Genomic DNA, 25,385 nt, shown 5'->3' with positions numbered 1-25,385 from the left:
GTTTTTTTTTTAGAAGGACATCTTGCAAGTTCAGTAGCTCCTTGCCCCACTGCTGAAGTGGATTATCTCAAAAGGTTAACAAACTGTCGCGGGGAAGAACGTCACATTTAAGAGTAAGTCAGAAAAGGGGGGCTCTTGCTGGCGCAGTAAATCTCTAGCTATCTATCTATCTCCCAATTGTCATTGCACTGGGCCATTGAAAATGCCCTCTTCCTGTACATTTGTGTCTGATTTCTTCCTATCTAACGGATTGAACCCTCCCTCACCTCTGGAGGAGGTTGGTAAAGCAGATTATTAACTACCGCCCGAGATAGCCTCTGCCCCTTTGCCCCCAGTCTCCTCTGCCTTTGGACTCAGAACATCAGTTCTGATGTGTTAGATCAAGGATTATGTATTTTATATTCTAGGCAACATATACCATTTGATAATCTGTAAATGTGTTGGATGCAGGGGGCGCCGTTTGCCGGCAGGCAAGGCAGGCAACTGCTTGGGGCCCCGGACCAGAAGGGGGCCCCCAAAGAAGGTCGATTAAATTGGTCCACAGCAACGACAACATGAAACCCCCTTTAATTTACTGCAATGACATGTCGGGAACCTCCATGCATAGCGCGCTGTCAAAAGCTGCTTCATAATTTCAGTTTCGGAATCTCCGCTCTGCCGGGGCCCCCAGAGTGTCTTGCAGCGCCACTGGTTGGATGCGAAATTAAAGACAGTTTTCCGATTTACGTGTTAAACACTGTACAGAAAGATATATCAGGTTGGCAAAAGTGTGTTCTCAGATGAGAGCAAAGATGGAGCTGGTGAACGGTCATCATCAGAGCTCATTAGCTCCTAATAAGGGCCCTTGGTTTGAGGTGAAGTGGCTGCTTTAATGAAAACACCAGGGAAGTGTTATTATAATTTAGCATTATTAACAGCATTACGTTTGATGAAGGGCTTTTGAGGGGCTGACTATGTGTGTGTGTGTTCAACAGGATGTTTAACTGGGTGGTGAAAGTGGTTCCCCAACTCCCGTCATCTGAAGGGACGGATAACGGTGTGAAAACATCTGCTCCCAGAGTGAAGAGCCCTCCACAGAAAAACGTAGAAGAGGATTCACAGGACAGGTTAACCTCTTTTACTACTAGCCTCTGTGTGTGGCTTAATAATAGCAATTGTCTATACCTGCAACAATTAGTGAAATCATTTATCAGTCAATTGACGGAGAACTAATCACTAACTATTTTGATTATTGATGAAACGTAGACAGTTATTTTTCCATACAAAAGATGCTGTCTGTGGAACACTCACATTTTGAGATGTTCTGCTTTCTCTGTTTGATATCATATTAGATTAAACATCTTCTGTAAATATACTGTCATCTTACACGTTTTTTTCCACCTCTACAGCCAGAACCAGACTGGAGTTTTAGGCTGGCTGTCAAATGGCTTCGTCAGCGCCATGCCTCAGCCGACCGGCTCCCCTCGACTCAGCCGGTCCGACTCTGAAAGGGTGAGTGTGTAGATGTTTGGTCATGTGGGCATTTAGCCCACTCAGGCCTTGTCGTTATCCAATTAAGGATATATCTTTGTATCCTAATTCAAGGATCAGACTGATAAACTGTTTGCCAATGTTAAAGGAACACTTCACCCCAAAAATTAATTATCTTGTATTACCTGAATTCTTGAAAAAGAAAAAATGTCTTCCACAGTACGAATAACACAAAGTCTTGACAAGAAACTATCAGACACCTTGTGCTGTATAATGCAGGTCTCATCCATCCACTCTTTGCTCAACATGTATTTTTGCTAAAAAACATTTAAAACACTTGAGCATAAACAATATTTGCACAGATAGGGAGCACACCTGATTAAGCAAAGTGTTTTAAATAGTATGTTTTTTCCTGAAATGCATGTGTTTGGGAAGACTTGGATTATATTGCCCAAAATGTGTGACAGATTTTGCAAATCTATATTTTGCAAATCTATATTTTGCAAATCTATATTTTGCAAATCTATATTTTGCAAATCTATATTTTGCAAATCTATATGTTTTTCGACTTCTCAGTTTTGTAATACTTGATTCAGCTTTCTTCAATAATGTTAAGGTAAAACAGGGTGATGTTATTGAAATACAAATGGTTATTTTGGGCGCAAAGTATTTCTTTAAATGCCAGATGTCAGCCAGTCTTGCCCTTCATAACTGAGACAAAGTTCAAAAACATTTGGGATAGAGTACACAGGAAACACTGCTTCACAACACTTCAAGTTTCACAAAAAGTAGAACCGTAACAGTGATATAATTGTGATGGAGAGTGCAAATCATAAAGGAGGGAGATTTGCAGTGGAGGTTTTTGGCCTCCAATATTTCTCATTCTCTATTTTTCTTTCTTTGCCATCCATCAGATGGGGGAAAGTGAAGAAAGGTACAGTATGATTCGATAAGAGTGCATAGTTATTGCTAAATACATTGTTCAAAGGGAAATATATTGTAGCTTTTTTTCTCCCAGGTCTGGAGTGATGGGCTGGGTCGCTCAGGGTCTGACAAAGGTGTTGCCTCAGCCTGATGACAAGTATAAAGAGATTGAGGACACTCAGGAGCACACTGAGGTGAGATCTTATGTATTATTATTATTATTATTACATCAGTAGTGCTAATACATTAGTGCCTGGAAACAAAATATATAATATAATTTGCATTTGATTTATCTTTAATCATTTTCATTCTATACAGTACATGCTAATTTACCCAAGCAACAGGAAGCAAATCCTTGTCTTTAACTTTGCGACTCTTGACTCGAGCAACTTAGTATTGTCCCTGAGGCTTACACAGGAGGACTAATCATGCGTAAGGATTAAGCTTGTTAGGGAATTAACGGCCAGGTTAAACCCGTCCAATAACTTCACTGCATTTAACCAGTTTCACCTTGCCACAACCATTTTAACCTGAGGATTTCAGGGATGCACTGATACAAATCCAGACAACACTTGAATAATGTACAGATTTAAGAGGCCCTGTGATGCTCATTGTCAGGTTATATAATTGTATTTTGTGCCTCTCCTGTGACATGTTTACATGCTTTAATGTTCAAAAAGGTCTTTATTTTTCTCATACTGCCTGTGCTGCAGCACCTCTTTTCACCCTCTGTCTGAAACCAGAGCCCAGTCTGCTCTGATTGGTTATCGGGTCGGTTCTGTTGTGATTGGTCAAATGCTAAGAGATGTCTTGCCCCTAAGCCTATTACTTACAATATTTTGGAGCGCTTGCAAATAGAAGCATGATTCTTACATAGTAATGTCACTAAACGCCCTCTGGTGTGGACTTAAGCCTTTGCAGACTATTTACATGCACAACAATCTATATAACACACTAGAGGAAAGGAAAACCCCCTAAAACCCCCCTTTCAGCTTTACCCATCAGGGCCCCACACGTGTAGCCCTCCTTGGCTGAACCTTTTAGTCCACATGGGTACTGTGGGTATGGACATAAAAGGAGCCCATGTGGGACGTGAGGTTTATTGCTCCAATGAGCACCATCTGTAGCCCACCCTGATCCCAGTGGGGGCTCGCATGAGGAGACGCACACAAGCGAATGTGTGGACGAACAGACAACCATTAACCTCTTTGGGGATCACATTGATATAATGGATATGAAGTTTAATAGATAATGCATATTCATTATATATATTAATCAAACAACGAGGGGAATCTAATTCAGAGTCAAAATCAATTTAAAATAAGCAATGATTAAGCAAGATAATCAAAAACACATAGTTACAGATAAAAAAAGGAGACAACAAAGACAGAAGCAAAATTCAAGCATATGAAAGTCACATTTCAATACAGAAACTTTAGTCAGTTTCGTAACCAGATCAATTAAAATGCATTCACAACTAACATTATCTTTAAATTATTATTTAAAATTTGAAAAGCAAGTGACATGTGTTCAGTGTTGAAGTACAATATATTCCAAGCCCTAAAGTGCAGAAAACACAATGCCCTTTTTCCAATTTCTAAAGAAAGCATAAATAATATTGTGAGAAATCTTTGAAAACCGTATAACAATCCTCTGCTGGTCTGACTCAAAGTATTTTTGATCTATTTTATCCTAGATCTACGAGGTAGCAACAATGCCAGGTACGTTTCTTGATTATTCGTTTACAAAAGTTATGTTTGAATTGATGGCAATTATCAGTAATTTACCATCCCTTCTGCTGAGCTGATCTCTGCTGTCTGATTTATGCGTCTATCCCTCCAGATTTTGATCCCCTCCCTCACATTCCTGTGGTGGAGATGGAGTCAGAGGATGAAGAAGAGCCTGAGACTTCTCTATTTCCTCCTAAGTGAGTACACACCACTTCTTACTACACATTAACAGTGATTATACCGTCATCTTTACATCTTTACATCTTCACATCAGTACAGGTAGAGAAGAGAACTGTAAACTTGTAAGGAGCTGACCTTTGTCTTTTTCTCTTGCTGCAGCGTTGTGAACTGGATAAAGCAAATGGTCCCTCAAGCCCTTATACTGCCCCCTGGTGCCGTACCCTTAGAACCATCAACCAAGCCCTCCCGCTCTTCTCTGGACAAAAGTACATGCACACATATAACACAAACATTTAAATACACACCAGTTGACACGTGTACCCACAGCGCAAACCTCCACACACTGGCATGGACTGTCATAGCTTTCAACGTACTTTAGTAAAACATTCAAACTTTAAAGGCACTTATCCACATCATTATCTACAGTACATGGCAGTTGGCCCGACCCCAGTTTGGAAAAACAGACTACTGACACCAAAGCAAAGCAATGTAGTGCTGTGGAGGGGAGCAGCAGCAAAGAGTACTTTAGCCACTTAAAAGATTGCTTAAATATACACTAGAATCATTTCACCGCCATCCCTTTCCGTCAGACAGCCTTTCAGACGGTGAACTGAAAGTTGTTATCTAATCTATCTTCAAAGCGCAAGACAAAAACAGTCATTTTAGCCTGTTGAAAATGGAAGTATCTGGTCTACCGCTGGTCTTTAAGGTTAGTTTGGATTCACCAAAGTCACACTATGACAGAAACAAACGAACATATCAAGACAAAAGCAGACCAACAACTTCTGTGTTCTGCCATATTAAATTACTGGTTTTATCAGTAGCAACCTTAAAAAGAGCAATGAAGATAGCTTTAGTTCCTCATGTGTGTCTGACTACAAGGTTCACTTAAATTGAGGTTGATTTTTATACGTGTTTAAATATGTTTAGCTATTGCCCCCATTTACAGCAGCAGATTGATAGCTTCAGTGCAGTAACTCCTGTCTGTTCCTCAAAACTATGGTCATGCAGACCTCCATTTACTTTTAAATCCAAATACACTTAGCACATATTCTGACTTTATTGGATGGATACTTGTTTTTCTATACTGAACTGTCTTTCTCTTCTTACCAGTCTTGTCTCCACCACCTGAGTCTCTCAGTGGAATCTCATTGGATACTGATGGCAAGGCCCCAAGGTACGTTTTGACCCCCCACTGTCCTTTATGATCACTCTTTTTTCAAATGACAACATTACAAATACAATTAAACATTTAACAATCTCCAAGGGAATATGTAATCAATATTAAATGTATGACTGAGATTTCTACGCAAACAAATCTTACTGATGTTTTCCTTTTAATGACCTATTATAATGAAAGAGACTGTAAGGTTGCAGTACAGTCAAATGTGTGTCTAAAGTGCACACAGTTCATTAGCTTGTCTCTCCACAGTATGGTTGGCTGGTTCATGTCAGGCCTGGGCCTGAAGATCCCTCAGCCTGCCGTTCAAACCAAAGATGATGCTCAGGTAATTATTTTAATATCAAACAAAATAACAGTTATTTCTTCCTTCTCTTCTTCTGGTTTTTCAGCATGTTAATCTTTCTATAAATGTTTTTGTGTTGCTTTCTCAGGGTGCAGCTGAAGTTTTAAAGAAAGGTAAGATTAAGTTTTCTTCACTACTCCTGTAGTCATAGAAAACCCTGTGTTTGCCCGAATGCCACAATTCACAGTTTAATCAAGTGGATCTCTACATAACATCATATATTCCAGAAAGCGTGTTAAGTAACTGGAGAATAATAACACAAATCTCTTTGATAACATGGGGTGGTGTTTTACTGAAGGCGTTATTTTACTGTCGGAATATAATTATTTCTCCATTTTGAGTAACTCTTCAGCATCTTTGATAATATTTGGAAAGTATTTTCTGTTGAAGCACCGTCTTGTTTTTCCCCCCATAGTTTTTGAAGAGGTGTTTTGGTCGGACGATCGGAGCTTAACTCAGTCCCTCTTCTCCTTCTGTTTCAGGGGGGAAGGCGCTCCGAGCCCCTTAAACAGCAGGAGGAGACGACTGGGCGACGCTCTGATCAACACACACACACATAGAGATACACACATGCAGACGCACACATGCAGACATATTGTACTGTTGGGAGAGGGGGGAGCTACAGGTGCTTTGCAACGTGCAGCTCTGAAACCGGCAGCTGTAAAATACTACAAGAATATAAAGATATATTCAACTCACCTTACTGTACTAGATACAGTTTCATATGAATGTATTCCAATATAATATGTGTGCACTGTTCTATAACTTAAAGGTGTTCTATATATTCTATAGCTTATACGATGAGCTTTTGTCTTAGGGCTTTTAGATGATACATTTGCACATTTTCTGTGTGACACAGAAACATTTAGCCATTTATTTGAAACAACTGCAAGTTTCATTCACAACATTTTGCAGAAAGAACATTTGTATGCGATTTTACTGTGCTTTAACCTATGGCAATTTACACTTTATGTTCATGTTGCCATTTTCACATCCATCAAAAGAACAATAGCAATTCAAATCATGTTGTCCTGGTCATTAACTTAAGAGGATTTCAGCATAAAATGTCCAGTCTTCATTTCCCAATTCACCGTAATCTTGAAATAATTAAATGGCAGCTATGTTTATTTATGCTTGTGTTATTTGTGGGCAAAGTATAAACTATATCTGTATTTATACTGATGATAGGATGTTTAGATGAAATCTAATAATACTTTATCTTAATTATATCCTACCCCATAAGAATCTGTTAATTATTGTACTCTTCAGTTTGGGTCTTGATCATGTAACAGTTTGAGTTAGCTTCCATTAAGGTCGCACAACACAAATGAAAGAGTAGGCCTATTTTGATCCACTTGATCAATTATACGGCCTTGAACTGTGAAATGTGGCCTCGGGATGTGGTGTGGTGTTGTTTCCAAAGATTTTACTTTATGAAATAAATGTTCACTGTCATGGAGAGAAGTAGAAGAACACATTCATGTAATTACACACTGTACTGTAAGGATATACTGCAGGAGTAATAAAGATTCAATGTGAAATGTATGTGGTGGTCTTATCAATAACACCTTCCATTATCTCCATGCATCCTCTACACATAAAGATAAATTGAATCTGAATAAGCTGCATTGCAAACCCTAAACCAAATCACCAACATGACCCACAAATCAACGCTTGTCACCTTCCCGTAGCTTCATCCAAACTCAGGCCTGACATGGTACTAGAAGACGTGGACTCAGACAACGAGGGGCCGCAGAAACGTAAAGATCAGTCCACAGTCGCAGCCCCTAACCCATCAGTGACTACATCATCAACAAACACACAGCAGACACAGTCCAAGCCCGAGCCTGAGTCTGAGCCTGGTCAACCAGCAACTTCAGACAGCGGGACAAAATCTCAAGAAGATGCTGAGACCCAGACGGGCCGCTGGACGCCGTTCATTGAAAACATCAAGAAGGAGGCCGAAGGTGTAGCTATGGCAAGCATGGAGGAACGGTAAGAGGGGTGGAAAACAAGAGGGTGGGGGTGGGCAGAGATGAAGTCTTTCATTATTTTTAAGTTAGATCCACAGGGTGCAAATGCCCCCTATCGTATAAAAAAATAACAAATAATTGGAAGTAAGTTAACCCTTGTGAATCTATTTAAAAAAGTTACTCTGATGTCCTCAAAGGTCAAAGTTATTTTTGTCATTCAAAAATAATAATATCAATTATTACAATAATTATATACACCACGAATAACTTAAGTAAAGTCCACAAAAATAGACAAAGTGTAGAGAGAAGACTCTTGTTGACTCTTTACCACGTTACTGACATTTACATGCGGCCTGTGTTCAGTCTGCTGCAGGAGCGCTCAGAGATGGTGCTTATAGCTGAGGAGGTGGCAAGGACCACAGCTGAGAATGCCATTAGACAGATGGCCAGTGAGTCCATCAAACTCTCCCTGGGGAGTCAAGACCTCCTGGATGAGGAGGACGAGGAGCCTGATGCTGAGTAAGAAGCTGTGCTCATTAGAGATTGGTGTGTTTTTGAATTTTGGCAATCATTGTGGGAAGTGATGTAACACTGCATGTTCACTGTGACCAGGTTGCAAGATCAACAAGAAGAGGAGAACGAAGTGGACCATCAAGGAACACAGTAAGAATTGAAATATGGAGTTTTCTCTGTCCTCAACCTCCTAGAAATCCCTTGTGTTATGAAACATGAGCGAGAGAACTCAGTGCATTTAGATCCTTGACTGAGGGAAAGTAGCAACACCATAATGTAAAAATATACTTAGTAGAACAACTGCGTCTGCATTCATTTATAATTGTATGATATTACAGCCACATGGCATCTTTCAGAGCATCATTTAATCATTATGTTTGTATTTAATATGGTATAATATAAGCAGCATTTTAAAGTTGCATTGGGGACAAAGCTGATTTACATTTCCTTATACAAGCTTCTATGGGGTATGTTTTTCTAAAACGTATGCGATGTGCAAAGTAACTAGGTTTCAAATATCAGATAAACAGGGCAACGTCCAAAATTGCCTTCCAAAGGTAGTTAATTAGAAGCATAAATTAGCGTGATATGGAAAAAGTGCAGAAGCACAGCAGGCCTACCTGCGCACTACAATAATAACGGTGATTTAGCTGTCGGTCCCAAATCCCATGGGTTCTCGTTATGTGATCTTTGCCGCGCGCTACCTCAGCATGAGCACACTACCGTGCCATAGCAACCCCGGCTTCGCTTGGCAACACCCTCACCCCCCCATCCCCTCTCAACGGTCCCCCCGGTAACAGTGTGCACCTGCTGCTGCGGTTTCACGTCTGGAGACGCAGGAAAATGATGGACGGAGATGTAATGGAAGATTTCTCATGTTGTTTTTCTAAAATCAGATAGTCTAGTTCGTGCTTTCGTTTCTCGTTGGTCCAGGACATTTATTTCGGCACTGTTATCGAATACCGCATGTGATAATTGACAGAGAAAGTGAGTATCTCGCGCTAACGTCGTTTTATGTAACACATTTTATAAGTTTAACCTATTATTTACCCTAATATAATTACTATCTTGGTTTAAAAAGACAATTAGCGTTTAAATGCTTGTCTGTCACGCTAACAACAGTAAACACTAACCACTGGCTAACGTTGAGTAAAGTTAAAGCCTCCACATTTTTAAGTATTAATTGAAAAGTGGGCCAGTCTATGTAGATCATGTACATGTGTTTTGTGTTTTAATGGTTTCCGTTTTAACAATTATTTAGTAAATTATAGGAAAAAAGAGAATAACATTTAATTAATAAGCAGTAACATTATTATATAACCATATAACCATCCTAATGTTAAAAAACGTCTGTGGACCTGGATACACATGTTATCTAAATGTGTTGAAACATACATATGTCTGCTGCATACTTCAATGTATTTTAAACTGGCCCAAATGCAGCCAGACAAATAGACGTAAGTGCAATCAACAAGTGTTAGTACTTTGGGGAATGTCGGTCTGTGTCTGTGTGAAATATCTTGAAGTGCAAAATGTTAATTCTGTATTACGGTGGGCTTTCAGCTCAAAATGTCAGTTTTTTTAATCCTAGTGCATGAAATATCCAACTATTTTGTTACCTTTCCTGTCCTGCAGAAAGGAGCAGAGCATTTCTGAGGAGGCCGAGGAACCGACCATTAAGGAACCAGGTAGAACCAGGTTTTTTTTCTTCTTAAAATTGACAGTATAGTCCCCTCGAGGAAATATGATTGTTAAGAGTGACAAAAAGTATAGAGCACGTTTAGTCTAAGCATAAACTTTCTATAATATTTCTATATTTTGTTGAACCTTCACATCTTATTAACCACTCATCAGGCAGATTTACGTATATTACTATTAAATCTAATGAAATCTATCATTAAAAACTATTTAGAGCCAAAGGAGCAATCGAAGCCACAGGGGTCGTCCCCCTCCCCACCTCCAAAACCTGAACCAGTTAAGATCCAAGAGCCTGAATCGGAGCCAGAGTCGGAGCCAGAGTCGGAGCCAGAGTCGGAGCCAGAGGCGGAGCCAGAACCAGAACCAAAGACAGAGACAGAGACCCGGGAAGCCAACTCAGGAGCTGAGCCCATCACCCAGCAGCCGCAGAGGGCAAAGGAAGACGATCAAAGCAACAACGCTGACAACGCTGCTGAAAAAGTAATGTACACCTGGTGAACATGCACAGTGATAAATGTTTTACCTCATATGACTGCAATACACGTAACTCAGTTATTTCTAAATATTGTTAAATCTTCTTGCTAATTGCCAATTTCATTCTGTTAATGTAATTCATGTATTGAAGTATAACAGTTAAGGAATGCTGAGTTAAGGTTTCCTAAAGGGAAATACATTATTTTAAATATTTAGCCCCAGGCTCATTGAAATGGGGAGCTATTATACACAGATGTGTGATTCTTTTTGATGCCATATGCCATATCCAATCTAAACTGAAGCTCACCACTCCCTAGCCATTCATATGCTTTGTGTTTTCTTTTCTGTGGAAGGAGGAAGCTACTGAGGACAGCTGTGGTGGTACGTTCTGTTCTATTTTGTTGTTTCTTATTTTGATTTACACGTGACTTTGGCTAATTAGCAGTTTCATTCCGGCATGCCTGACTGGCTGGTTGTGCTGTGTTGAACTCACAAGCTGCTTATCTAACTGTTGTCTTAACTTCTCTACATCCGCACTTCATAACCTTTAGTGTACATGTCGCCTGGTGTGTGTAGGCCATGATTATTATTCATCTTCTCGTTTAGACCAGGGTTACCATGACCTTTAAGGGAAACTAAAATGAAAATAAGGGGTCGAAAATATTCTCAAGCCAATAAAAAAACGATATCCTCTATTCAAGACTTAAAGTAAATGGAAATGATATGACTGGTAAGTTAGAAGTTAGCAATAGTTAATTAAAAAAAGTTATTTTTTGTATCTATAATAAATCACTATGGAAAAAAAGAGGATTCATTTATGTTCATTCCTTGTGCACTCAAACCCAGAAATGGAGCACACCTGTTGCATTTGCTTTACAAATAATGTCTCTTGTCTTGCACAATCAGTCCATTCTTCTACAATTAAATAACAAGAACATCATTTATACAACCTTTATTTACCAAATAGCTGCATCTTACACATAACACAACAACATTAGACAGTAGGTACAACACAGAACTAAATACCTTTTACAGTATATGCAATAAAAACAGAAATATGTAGTTGTATTGTTGGTGCATTTAAGTAATGCAGCTTGCATGGACCACTTTATTTCTCCTTCATTTAAAATCATTATGAGAGGTAAAGGTGCTTGAGTGTAAGGCCTTAATGAAAACAAACGTAAACTAAATACAAAAAAGGTAAACCTTTCCTAGAAAACTGAAACTTTCAAAACTGACATTGAAAATGTAAAAATAAAATGGAACCAAAAATTCCAAACCCATATTATAGCCCTGATTCAGGGAAGACTACATTGCTGTTTGACTGTCTACTGAAGCCCTCTCCCACCTTGCCTATATCCTGCCTGACTGTCTCTGAACTGTCTCCTCTTCAGCTCCAGTCAGCTGTGATGCATTTAAGAGCTGCCTGATGCGCCTTCCTCAAACCTCCGAGTGCCTGGGCAACATCAACGCGTTCTTCAAAGAGAACGGCATCTCCATTCCCAAAATACCCCCCATGCCTAATCTACCCACCCAGCTCTCTGACGTTACCAACTACTTACCCTCCCTCCCCCCTGAGTTGCGCCAAGAGCTCTCCCAGATCCGACTCACCCAGGTCCCCCGAAATATCGCCCAGACTCTGACCGAGCTTTTGCCCAAAAACTCTGACGGTTCAGTGGGCCCAGATCTGTCCAGTATTTCCCAGGGCATTTCAAACATCCCGCAGAAGCTCTCCCAGATTCCCACGCGGTTGCAGCAGTACTTCCTCAACGTCCAGAACCGCCTCAACAGCCTTATGCCTCAAGATGCCTAAGAAACAACAACAACAACAGCAAAAACAGAAGCAAGACAAGAATCAGCATGACGTAGAACTGAACCGGCTCGTCCGGCCCTCCCCTCTCTCTCCTGCTCATCTCCGGTCCCGCACCCCGTCTCCATCCTCCCTCAACGGCAGCACCCTCGAGTTGCCCAATGTGCCATCCTACCCGCGCCTGCCGCCAATCGTCAGCCCCCCCTCAAAGCAGCTCAACTCAGCGTCCCGCCAGCTCTCAGGTCTCTCTAACCCGGCGTTCTTCATAGAAGACGACTCAGACATTCCAGCAATAAGACCTGCAGGTGAATCAGTAGAAAGTTATCTGTGCTCTATCATTAGATTCCTCGAAGATACCTAAACTCATCCATTATAAGTAAACTCACAATGTGTGGCAGGATTAGTATCTCTAAAACTGTAAAACATCTGATTGCTCGTAAACTTTATTTAAAATCATAGACAAAGAAATCTGCATCAGTAAATGAATCACCTGAGTTCCGATGTAATGGACTGACAGTGTGTTCAGGATTAAGAGCACGCTGTTAAAGGAGAAAACAAAGTAGCAGTTTATGTCGTGGTGGTTATGGAGTAGTTTTATTTATTTTTATGTTGTCTTATGTTGTCAATTAAGTTCAGGCGCTTTGTAAACCAAGCACCAAATATCATTATTAGCTTAGGCTGTAAAGATAAGTGCTAAGAAACCATTCCATTATGTCGACAGAGGAGTACACATTTTTTAAATATACACCATGGCTGCCCTCCATTTCTTGTTAAAGTTTGTAACAAACTGTAAATGTACAAGAGAAGGCAGCATGTTGACACTTTTTTATATTTATTGAAGAAGACACAATTGTGCCAGTGTGCCATGAGCCTGATTAGCCAGACTCAATGTCTTACCAGGTGAGTAAGCTAGTCCTCTCGGCTTCCAGGACTGTTATACATGGCCTAGTTCTCAGGTAGATTTTCAGATTCTCAGACCTTTTGAGCTAGGCCTATTTAGATCCGGGAAAATCTGCTTCTCTCTAACGTTGACCTGATTAGCCCAAATGCACATGCACATTATTTGAGATGCCATTCACTAATCAACAACAAACATGTTTTGTCTTTAAACCTCTCCAGAGAGTTCTAGCCTCAGCCTTCGGCCAGCTGTCAATGTAGAAGATGTCGACTCCGACCATGAGAGAGGAGGTGAAGGAGGAGCAGGAGGAGGTGGGGAGGGTCAGAGCCATATCCCCCAAATCCTCGGCCCCCAGGACCCCAAAATCACAACCCTCACTGTCCCTGTGACCCCTTCAGGAGGTCGCCAAAGGTGAGAAATCTGGTTTTAACTTACACATGTTTACATATTAATATCATATGCCTATCATTTTTGAAAGGCTGATTTTGGATATAAACAAGTACATGCATTATAATATGTTTCCCTCCCCTCATGCTTCTGATCCACAGCAAAGGAGACAAAGAGTAAGTAACTATCTTGTTGGTCTTAAACTGTTTTGTGTGTTTGAGAAGGATATACTGCCCTCTGGTGTCTGCTACAGCCTGTACATCAGTGTCCTGCAGAAACGACATGTGTGTGTGTGCTTAAGAACATCTGAAAGGCCTTTATTTGGTTCCAAGGTTGTGAAATCTATTCTGCACATCAACAACAGTTATAGTTGCCAAAAGTTCACACTCACACACCATGAGACCAGCACAAAGCGTTTATGCAGAACACAGTCTGTCATGTGAAACATTGTGAAACTATTATTGTTTGTTTTTCTTGTGATGTTCTGTTCACTTTTGCATGTCTTTATAGGATCTTTGCAAAAGTAAAATAGATGCACCACAATCTTGCACTCTGTCCACGGATGGATTACTGAATGGGCCTACCGGGCACAAAACACTCACAAACAGCGGATAAATTACAACAAACATACACAAACAACTACATTTGATATAATTACTAGTCATAATAATGACTACAAAGAGACACCGAATGACTGCAGAGATGCAAAAAGATTCCATCTCAAAGAGTTTGGGTATCGAGAGGCCCATTGACTCATATCCGTCCATGCAGTACTGTAGATGATACCTTCACTTGCCATCCATTTGCTATGCCTCTCACAACCCCCCCCCCTCCAACCATCCCTGTCCCTGTTTCTTAACATTTCCCCTTTCTCTACCCTGCTCTCATCTTCCGTATCAGCAGTGGGAGGAATCGTAGGAGTATATGGACTAAGATGTAAGATATTAACCCTTGTTAAACACTGTTGTAACTTATCTAGAGTCCATGTATTGTTTTATTTACACATGTTGTCCAGTCGATAATGTATCCATCTTTATTCATTCACCCATTCAAATGTGTCAGTCTTTGCTCATCTGCTCATTTAATCAGTATTTTCAGTGCAAATTAATTAATAAATCATAAATAGCAGTAAGAAAGTAAACAGTAAGCATAATAGTCAGAAATCAAGCGTATTTGTAATAATGTAAAATAATTTACAAATACTATCATACATGATGTACAGTAGAGCCACATTACATTGAATTATATTCTGAGAATTTGAAACAATGATTTAACTAAAATACTCCTGTAAATGTAACAGTAGGACCCTTCACTCTCAAAGTGAAGATGATGATGAAGAAGGAAGCACCCACGTCAGAGCCTGGCCCAGCCAGTCCAGCCTGCACAGCTCAGAAGACATGTGAGCGTTGTACACACACGCACGCACGCACGCACGCACGCACACACGCACACACACACACACACACACACACACACAAATACACACAGTCACACTGACACTGCTTACTACTAACTGACGTTTTGAGTTTTTAAATAAAGTGCTGACATGCAGTGTTGAATGGACAACAATACAAGTGTATTTATCTGTTTTTTCCTCAGAATGAGAGAGCGGCCAGCATCGTCGGCCAGTCAGACCAGTACGGTGGTGAACGAGCGTCTCCAGGAGCTGGTCCGGATGTTTAAAGAAAGAACGGAGAAGGCGAAGGAGAAACTCATAGACCTGGACAGCTCTGATGAAGACAGCATCGTCCCCTGTGAGTCCCTGCCCTCTTCTCTCTGTCACCTTTAGTAACCCTCGGCTGATTTCAGTACAGCTCAAAACCTTGCATCCTTACACACAAACGTTTCTGAGACTATAGGGAGTGTAGGTAACCCTAACGCAAAGTCAGTGGGCAAAGCGTGCCCCGTGATTTCTTTATTTACACCTTTTCAGCACACGTTTAAATATATTTTCCCTATATGAAACAAACAATGCAAAATTTGCAAACAAAATGTCGTTTTTTTTTATTAATCAAAATCTAAGGGATAAGAGATTAACATAGCTATAACTACATTTAAAATCATTTTAACATGCAGTCTTTCTCATGGTGTGATTACATGTAGTTATATGATTGATTTGTTTCTGAACTTTCATAAAACCAAATGTTGGAGATTGATTATGTACATTTATATGATCAAATATACATAGTGTCATACTAGCTGGACAATTGCCTGTCACATGGAGCTTTTTTAAAGAGATCAAGGTAACATTAAACAAAGAAATTGTTTTTCATTATCTCACATATATCTTTTTGTCCAGCCTGTTTCCGGCTGCTGGCCATGTGTATCCTCAATATACATCAGTACACTTTTAGTAATAAAGAAGTTGCGCAGATCTACATTTGGATGGTTGTGGAACAAAATCAGCAGTTTACAGTTGAAAAAGGGAAGTGTGCACACTACATCTTTACAAGTTCCTGAGTATTAATCGTTTCAATAAAAATGAGGGTGGAAGCACCATAACATTAGGCAAAGTAAGAGTCACTTTAGGAAGTGTATAACATTACAACGGTTTCAAAAAAGAAAAAAACATGAGAAAGACAGTAAGCTACAAAGGTTTATAATAAGACGCTTTTTAAATATATTTTCTACAGTCACTTTGACTCACAGATAATATTTTGTCTTTTGGCGTAATGTAATGTTAAGCTGTGGAATAACCCGGTAAAAACTGAAGTGGTAGTCTCCAGCTTAAGCTATCATTCTTTTAGGAGCTGTGAGGCCAACTAACAGCAGGCACCTATAATGTGTACATCGCTCCAAAAAAGAGGTGTCATTAATATTCATATATGATACCTTTGATATGTTCATTACAATTGACTGGTAAGATATTTGTTGATCAAGAACAACAAAATGGTGGTCGATCTGGTCCATGTAGCGTAAAAAAGTACATATATAACGGTTACAGTTCCTTCTTTCTGAAACTTTTTGGAGAAAATACGAATGTTCCAGATCTTATCTTATTATCTCTCTTACGGCTTCTTCTGACTTTCTCCCTCTCACCTCCCCTCAGCTCCTCCTCAGACTTCGACTGCTCAGCCTGAAGCTCAGCCAGTGGTCGGAGGAGAGAAGGAGGAAGAGGCAGGCCCCTCAGGAGGAAGAGGAGGAGGAGGAGGAGTGGAGAGTGGAGTGGAGGAGCAGCAGTCTGGCCGCTGCTGCAAGGTGAAAGCTCCTCGGTGGATACTCGCTTGTGTGCACTACCGCTTCCCTGCCAGCATCGACCCTTTCACCAGTGAGAACCCAGCCGAATCTCCCCCCCCGCTGCCCGAACACCTCCCTGCTCTACAGTAGAAGCTCCTTTACCCAACTCACAGACAAACACTTTTCAAAGTTCTGACCAAATGTCTAAGTTGAAACATTTATTGAAATGAATTGAGCGGTTTACTGCTCATTATTAAAGAACTAAAGTGTTTTTAAGTGTGTTTATATGCAACCAGAGTGCAATGGTTTAGCACTGTGGGGTTTGGGTAAAGATGAATCTACAGTACTGTCCAGTTACATGCACCTGTCTTCTCCTCATCTGTCATTCACCCCTTCATCTTCCCTCTTTCCCTTCATTCGTAAGGACTTAAGGAGCTAGTTCATTCTCCAGAACCAATTTTTCTACTTTGGCATAAAACGAAGTTCTGTATAATCCACATGTTGCTTTTTATCACAGATCCCATCCTGCTTACTTTTACGGCTGTACCAAATTCCTTATTTTTGTAATTAACACAGTCGGAAGTTTCTGGAAATCCATCACAGTATTAAAATATCCTACACAAGCCACCTCTATTTCAACAGATAGCATAAGTATAAATAGCTTCAGCGTAGCATAATCTTGATCTGCAACTGTGCAGAAAAACCCAGGAAATATATATCGATTAAGAATTTAAATGTTTAACGTTATAAATTAAGCTTCAAACTACTGTGCAGCTTTTTTTATTCATGCTCTTTTTCCATCACTCTGTAGTTACTGGCATATCATACGAGTACTGATTGATTTCAGTCTCTCCTTAGACCCATCTCCCTCCCTCCCTTGTTCCTCTGTCTCTCTCCTCAGACTTGATGTACGTGCTGTGGATGTTTTTGGTCTCTTTTGCGTGGAACTGGAACGCTTGGTTCATCCCGGTACGCTGGGCCTTCCCCTACCAGACCCCCGACAACATTTACTACTGGCTGCTGACCGACTACCTGTGTGACCTCATCTACATCCTGGACATGACCATCTTCCAGCCGCGCCTGCAGTTCGTCCGTGGAGGAGACATAGTGGTGAGGGACACACTGGGAACATGTGCCATGATAACATTTTATTTAACACAATTGCTGATTGTCTTCGGAAACATCATGCCTTAATGGAACTTTACAAAAAAATATATTTTTAACAAATTATTTCACTTTAAACTGAATTCAACCGAAAATCAGCTTAAAAATATATTGTTTCAAAACAGTAATCTTAATGTCATAACTGTTGAAAGGCACAATAGTCATTGAAAATACAATTTGATTAATTGCCAAGCCCCAGGAAACATTGTTTTATTGTGAACAAAAAAAAAGAACACATAGCTAAGCTTTGTTTTTAAAGGAATTACAACGTTTGAGTATTATTCATACCTGCAATCGTTCTGTTTTTTTATTACAGTGTGACAAAAAAGAGATGAGAAAGAATTACATGAAAACCAAACGCTTCAAGGTAAGTTACTTGAGTGGAAATAAAGTAACAAAGTGTTTTTTTGCTTTACTTCATGTATTTAATTAGGTGCTACATTTCAATTTTTCAGTATGACTTAGCCAGCCTTGTTCCCCTGGAGATCTTCTATTTTAAAACTGGCATCAACCCTCTGCTTCGTTTACCCCGGCTGCTGAAGGTGAGCTTTATTACTGCTTTAATAAACCACCAATGTACTACGCTACAAACAGCGGACACTGAGGATATCACATCTATTTTCAGTGTGGCATCAATGCAAAGGAGAAGTTCACTTCCAGGGCTCTGTTTATCCGCTTTGAAAAATAGGAAGTCAATTATTCAGCTATCAATTTTCCAACTGTTAGAACGCCAATTTTGAAACTCTAACCATTGTTTTGCCTCCCCAGATAAACTCCTTCTTTGAGTTCAACGAGCGTCTAGAGGCCATCTTGACCAAAGCCTACATCTACAGGTCAGCTGCAGCATATCTCACTGCCCTTAAATGAATCCTCTATCTCTCTTGTTGTCACGGTGTCTTCCTTCCTTCCTTCTTTCTTTGAGATGAGCAAACAGATTTGAGATATTCTGTTTATTTAAATTCTTTGCTTTCTGTCTCCCAGGGTGATCCGCACCACCACCTACCTTCTCTACTGTCTCCACTGTAATGCCTGCCTGTACTACTGGGGCTCTGCCTACACAGGGCTGGGCTCCACAAAGTGGGTGTACAACGGCAAAGGCAACAGGTCAGTGCCATTAACGCATTCACACACATACCACACACACATTACTTTTTTTTAATGAATCCATGAATATTAACGTGTTCATAGAAATATTTATATGTAATTTAATAATGTGACAAACATTGTAATTGAGACACAAAAAAATCTATAAACTACAACCCTGTACTGCTACATAACATCTGCTCCTGGTGGCGAGCATCTTGTCAAGCTCAGTGGCGAGCCGTGAGCTTTATACCTAGGCCCTCTGAACCCCACCCCTTCCCTCGAAAAAAAGAAAAAAAAAGAGTTATTACGTCACAGCGTATACTTCAGCGGAATATCAAAACAACGGCCCAGGGTGCAAAACGCATCAATGACAGCGACCCTCTACCACACAAAACAACACCTGTGAACCCAATTTGTGTTCTTTGAATGGATATTGCATTGTGTTTGTTACTTTCGTTGCAGTTGTATGTCTTAAGTGTAATTTGGCATGCTTTTATTTTGAAGGCGAGTTCACGCTGTTGACAGGAAGTTGTTGTTGCTATGGAAACAAGAAAAGTTTCACAGCGGGCGGAACTTGTCATAAAGTCCGCGATAATAAAACCCACCCATTTAGAGGGAAGATATGATTGGTCAATTGTACTGTCATTTGACATTACTCTCACAGAGAGGGCCTAGAGGGCCCTGACGGCTCGCCACTGGTCAAGCTGCTCCACACACCGCAGTAGCTGCAGAAGGTTTTTGGGACATTTCCAAAACATTTGAAAACTTTTAAATATTGATTGCAGAAATCAAATCATATGTGAAAATGTGGATGGTTTTTACCTGAATCAGTCACATATGCCCCTTTCACACCAACGCAACTCCGGTTCAAGCTCCGTGCTAGAGCTTTTCTGGTTCAGAACCGGTTCTTCGGTTTAGCGCCGGCTCTTTTCACACCGCTCAGAGCCCGACTGGTGCTGCCGCTGCTGCGTCATGACGTCACAGTTTACGTCGCTGAGTTTCTCCCCAACGCCGGAGCTCACCTCACAATAACAACGGGCCGGGGACTGCGTTGCTTTTAATCATACGAAGCCAGATTAAATTAAATAACGACTTCTCCAACCTTATACTTTTCTCCAGAGTGCCGTGGTTCATTGTTTATTAATGTGTTTCAGCGGCATTTACCGACCGCTGCAGTGCTGGCCGGCTGCTCTTCCACGAGTGTATTCTCCCGTTAGCTCCGGGTTAGCTCACACGGCTCTAAAGTATTCACTGTCTGACTATCACACAAGCAGCTGATACATATCCCCAGTTCCCCTTAAGTGAATGTGTGTCAGTCTGAATTTACGCTGTTTGGTGTCAGTCTGAATTTACGCTGTTTGGCATCACAACGCTGTTATGAAAGTTTCTCTGGTATAACATGGGTGACGTTAGCATAGCAACCGAAGCTAAACTGACTACTTGCTAACCAGTTTTCTACAGGCACTTTTTACCGACGTATTTTTCATTATGATTCTACTTGTGATAGTCGGACATGACAACCTGTGCAGCCCATGTATTGATTCCATCCGATAGCTGCTATAATAACAAACAAAACGTCTGCCTGCTCTCCACAATGATCAATAACAGCGAACGGATGGTCAAAGTAAGGTACAAATAAACAGAATCACACGAAGCCTGGTTAGTGTTGCCTGACTTTATAAAGTGTGTTTTTTTTAACAAGTGTGTGGTTGCGTTCTAGTCACTTTGCTCAGCACTACTGCTTGTTACAACTTTTATTTGCCGTACTCGCCTTAAGTGTTAGCTCAGGTTAATCTCGCCCCCCTCCGACGTAAGCGTGACGTATGCGGTTCTTGCTTCTAGACGGACAACTTTTTGGTGCTCGAAACGAACCGGATTCCGGAGCTATGACGCTGCTCCGCTGCGGTGTGAACAGGAAAACCCGGTGCTTTTCAAGCACCAGCACCGAACCGGCCCTGAAACACCGTTGGTGTGAAAGGGTAGAATCCTCTTGGTCTATTCTAGTCCCATATGTTGGCATTTATTTAACATCTTATCAAGTTATCATTTTGAAGACATAATCTTTCTCTGTCTCTGTGTAATGCCTCCCGTCTCTGCTCAGTTACATTCGCTGTTACTACTTTGCTGTGAAGACCCTGATCACCATTGGTGGTCTGCCGGACCCCACCACCCTGTTTGAGATTGTCTTTCAACTCATCAACTACTTTGTTGGAGTCTTTGCCTTCTCAATCATGATTGGACAGGTAGGCAATTCACACATGTTTCAAGCAAACACAAACTCCATTTCGAGAGTGAATACAATGATATACTTAATCTTCTTCCCTGTACTGTTTTTCATGTAGTTAACTTTGCTTTTAAGTGCAGTGTTACCTACTGATAGGGCATTTTTGATGCTTTGTCTATGTACTATCTTTCTACATTTTTTATTGATATTATTTTTCTACACCTTAAATTAAGGGGAGTTCTAGATCTTATGCATTCTTATGTGTGTATAAAAAACAGAGACACTTGCCACAATTGCATGCCATTAACCTCTTTGTGCAAAATTGTGTTATGTTTGTCAGATGCGTGATGTGGTCGGCGCAGCCACTTCAGGTCAGACTTACTACCGCACATGTATGGACAACACCATTAAATACATGTCCTCATATCGCATCCCCAAAGACGTGCAGAACCGTGTCAAAACCTGGTACAACTACACCTGGCAATCACAAGGCATGCTGGGTAAGGAGAGCATGATCTGTGCACCTTCATTCGTCTCTTATACACGTTACATTTCAGTCAATCTGTACCTCTCATTATCTGCCCTCCAGATGAGCAGGAGCTGCTGACTCAGCTGCCAGATAAAATGCGTCTGGACATCGCTATAGATGTCAACTACTCCATCGTCAGCAAAGTCGCTCTTTTTCAGGTAAAAACACATAAGAAGAATACAGTACTCAATACAGTATATTCTTAAATCTACGATTCAGTAAGACAGACATGGTTTAGTTACTATCTAATCTTGCTGTTAGACCAAGTTGTGCTGTATATAGTCATTCAACGGCCAAAAAAAATCATACATTTGTAAATTAATAAAAATATAAATCTTTACAATTGTTCTTTACATTTTTTTAATTTTTTATATTTCTACATTTAATATTTTATCAATTTATGCATATATTTTACATCTTTTTATTTACTTTACATACTTTTTCCCCCCATTTATGGCACTGCTATGACTCCATAGTTAGTACACTTGTGATAAAGACAGCCACAAGAGATCACTACTTTCTCTCTTCTCGTCCCCTATCTCAACAGGGTTGTGACAGACAGATGATCTTTGACATGCTGAAAAGCCTTCGCTCAGTTGTCTACCTGCCTGGGGATTATGTCTGCAAAAAGGTCAAATGCAAACTTATTTGTTTGTAGAAAGTGTATGTGGCAACTTTTCTTATCATTGTTGCCATGTGTATTGCTCTGTCCCTCTTATGATCTGCCTCTTCTTCTCTTTACATTGCTCAGGGGGAGGTGGGTCGTGAGATGTACATCATAAAGGCGGGGGAGGTGCAGGTGGTCGGGGGACCGGATGGAAGGACTGTGTTTGTCACTCTCAGAGCGGGATCAGTCTTCGGGGAGATCAGGTGAGGACATTTATCAAATCATTATTATGTACAGTTCTTGCCTATCTAAGCTGCCATCTCTGACGATCATGAAGTGTGATTTTTTTTTACTTTTGTTCTAAAACCTTTGGATGAAATTCATAAAATGTTATGTTAAAAAGTCCAACTGACCTATGGCAAAGTTAACAATATCGCTTTTTAACCATAGTTTCTGTGATTGGCAGTTTGCTTGCAGTGGGTGGGGGTAACAGGCGCACAGCAAATGTTATCGCTCATGGATTTGCCAACCTCTTCATCCTGGACAAAAAAGACCTGAATGAGATCCTGGTGCACTACCCAGAGTCCAAGAAACTGCTCCGCAAGAAGGCCAGGTTAAACATCAGTGCACCACACAGCAGCAATTATCATTATCTTGAAACCACAAGAAAAAATACTTGGCATACTGCTTTGTATCTGTCCTGTAGATATACTGGGGCCTCAGAAGTAGAGTTATCCAAGAGCTTTGTTGCTTTGTCTGCATGTATCATACCATTACTGATGTCTGTTGCTGTCTCAATCACAGGAAGATGCTTACCAAGGGAAAGAAACCTGAGCCCAAAGAAGAGCCTAAAGGTCCCCCTCAGGCCCCGGCAGCCCCTGTAAGACCGGAAACGCCCAAACTGCTGAGAGCAGCCCTGGAGATGGCAGAGAGATCCACAGGACTTAAAGGAGCTCTGGCTAAAGTCAAAGAGAAGACCAACAAGTCCAGTGTCTCATTACAGGTAAACATACACCTGAAACCAAAAGCAGATGTATGTTAAAAACTTTGCCTATTTGCGTCTGTAGATGCATTGACCAAAAGAGGGCATTAGATAATGCCTTCTTTGTATATCAAACCAAATATTTTTAGAAAACTCAAAATGTTATGGTGGTAACAAACTTTTATTTTCGAATTTTACAAAACAAATCTTCAAAGGCCATCTCAATTTTGTTCCTCCTACTCTGAGCCAGAAATCTTCCCAAACATCTAACTATTCAATTTCATTCCTATCAATTTTCTTTTTCTTTTAACACATATTTCATAAGATAATTCCTAATTTGCATATGGTTATCCACATTTTCAGAAATCTTAATACAACAAATAATTGTCTTGACCTCTTCTCCTCCAGCCCTCCGTCTGCTCCTCCCTGCCTCCTCCATCTCCCTCCTGCAGCTCCGGCCCTGACAGAGACGAGGACACACCGTCACCTCTCTCCACCAGCTCTGCCACATTTCGCTCTGCCTCCCGTTGCTGCAACAACAACAACAACTCTGCGATGCCTCGCTCTGCGTCACAGTGCCACGGCAATTCGGAGGAAATGCTCACAATGGACCAAGGAGAGGAGAGTGTGAGCGAAACTGAAGGGAACGAGGGTGGGAAGAGGAAAGAAAAAAAGTTGTGATAATTATTTAAAGGACAAAGCAAGAACTGGATAACAATCCTGAATAGGAGAGGGGACATTGGTGTGATGGAAGGGAAATAGAGATCGCTTTAAAGGGGCCCTATCATGCATTTATGAGCTCTGGTTTCAGACAGAGGGTGAAAAGAGGTGCTGCAGCACAGGCAGTATGATGAAAATAAAGAGCTTTTTGAACATTAAAGCATGGAGACACGTCACAGTAGAGGCTCAAAATACAAATATCAACCTGAAAATGAGCAAAATAGGGCCCCTTCAAAGGGAAAAATAGAGGGATATATGACATAAACTGACAGAATGGCGGTAATAAAGAGAGAGAGAAGTGTTGTAAATGAACATGTACAAAACTGTCATGTCTTGATGTCAGCCTGATCTGCTAGTGGGAGTTGTGTGGGACAAACATATTAAGGTAGTACTGTATTCGTCTCTGACCTACTAATCCAATGTGTACAGTTTAGACTTGTTGCCTGCTATATTTGGACTTTTGTGTCAAATGTCTTCGACACTGATTCTCTATTAGTTGCTTTTTTAGTTTTTTATCAACCTCCACACACTGTGTTCAAATGTATTCTTGTCATTATAAGATCACCAAACGTAGGAGCAAGCCTTCCCCACCTCTTCAGACTTAAAGCACATTTTCATAATCTTCTCTGAGTTTACAGTACAGATTTCAATGTAGCTATTCTTTTACTTCTTGCTACATCTTGTCTTTCTGAAACAAATGTTTTTGCTGTTGTTGTCCGCTGACTGTTCACAGATTATTTTGTAAACTTGAAAGAACAATCTGCCTTATCTGTGTTGTTATTTACATTTGTGTTGTGTTGTGTTGTGTGAGTAGCTTGCACTGCTGATGTTTCCACAAGTTGGTTTGAACAGCAGAGACCTAGTGAAACTGTATTTCAGGTTTTAACATGATCATCATGTTTTTATTGTTTATTTTGTACAATATTGTAAATATATTTGTTTTTGGAAATGTAGCTGAATCACATTTCAATGTAAATTCACTGCAGTGTCACAACATGTACATAGATTCTGATAATAGTAAATGTTTAATCTGTTTTTAATCACATTTTTTTGTGTGATTGTTAAGTTATTGATAGAGCCTCAGGAATGGGGCCCATAAACCAGCTAACCATACTGCCAGACAATCTGTAGAAAGAATTATAAATGTTGTATAATTGTATCTTTTGCAGTGTGTGTGTGTGTGTGTGTGTGTGTGTGTGTGTGTGTGTGTGTGTGTGTGTGTGTGTGTGTGTGTGTGTGTGTGGTGAGAGACGAGTGCATAATGGACTCAAATGAGTGTATGATAATGCCCTCGATTTTGTCACTGATGTTTC

General features: G+C 40.5%; 1 protein-coding gene and 1 long non-coding RNA gene across 2 annotated transcripts; both read left to right on the top strand.

Moving 5' to 3' along the window:
• The first annotated feature begins 975 nt into the window (after positions 1–975).
• Positions 976–25,297, top strand: LOC117491528 (cyclic nucleotide-gated cation channel beta-1-like). Its single transcript, XM_034141555.1, has 37 exons — positions 976–1,106; positions 1,389–1,491; positions 2,385–2,404; positions 2,489–2,588; positions 4,091–4,115; positions 4,237–4,321; positions 4,464–4,570; positions 5,418–5,481; positions 5,737–5,812; positions 5,919–5,943; positions 7,522–7,825; positions 8,167–8,322; positions 8,416–8,466; positions 9,952–10,004; positions 10,229–10,494; positions 10,842–10,869; positions 11,883–12,177; positions 12,227–12,603; positions 13,418–13,607; positions 13,745–13,759; positions 14,484–14,519; positions 14,884–14,982; positions 15,183–15,337; positions 16,633–16,851; positions 17,662–17,870; positions 18,241–18,291; positions 18,380–18,466; positions 18,693–18,757; positions 18,906–19,028; positions 21,112–21,253; positions 21,575–21,734; positions 21,824–21,921; positions 22,311–22,394; positions 22,515–22,633; positions 22,837–22,983; positions 23,175–23,373; positions 23,761–25,297. Exons 1-37 carry the CDS (start codon positions 976–978, stop codon positions 24,031–24,033), a joined length of 4,737 nt encoding a protein of 1,578 aa, XP_033997446.1. The 3' UTR covers positions 24,034–25,297.
• On the top strand, positions 9,168–12,101 carry LOC117491393. The gene is made up of 5 exons (XR_004556774.1): positions 9,168–9,303; positions 9,952–10,004; positions 10,229–10,494; positions 10,842–10,869; positions 11,883–12,101. It is a non-coding gene; the product is annotated as an uncharacterized LOC117491393 (long non-coding RNA).
• Positions 25,298–25,385: the final 88 nt, after the last annotated feature.

The sequence above is a fragment of the Trematomus bernacchii genome, unplaced genomic scaffold, assembly GCF_902827165.1.
Source record: "Trematomus bernacchii unplaced genomic scaffold, fTreBer1.1, whole genome shotgun sequence".
In the NCBI taxonomy this organism is placed as follows: Eukaryota; Metazoa; Chordata; class Actinopteri; order Perciformes; family Nototheniidae; genus Trematomus; species Trematomus bernacchii.
This window is presented reverse-complemented; position numbering and strand designations above follow the sequence as displayed.

Excerpts from the sequence above, each read along its gene's own strand:
- LOC117491528 (XM_034141555.1), top strand. The coding sequence starts at position 976 with ATGTTTAACTGGGTGGTGAAAGTGGTTCCCCAACTCCCGTCATCTGAA. Across the intron at positions 1,492-2,384 it reads GCCGGTCCGACTCTGAAAGG|ATGGGGGAAAGTGAAGAAAG; the intron begins GTGAGTGTGTAG and ends GCCATCCATCAG. Across the intron at positions 4,116-4,236 it reads CGAGGTAGCAACAATGCCAG|ATTTTGATCCCCTCCCTCAC; the intron begins GTACGTTTCTTG and ends CTATCCCTCCAG.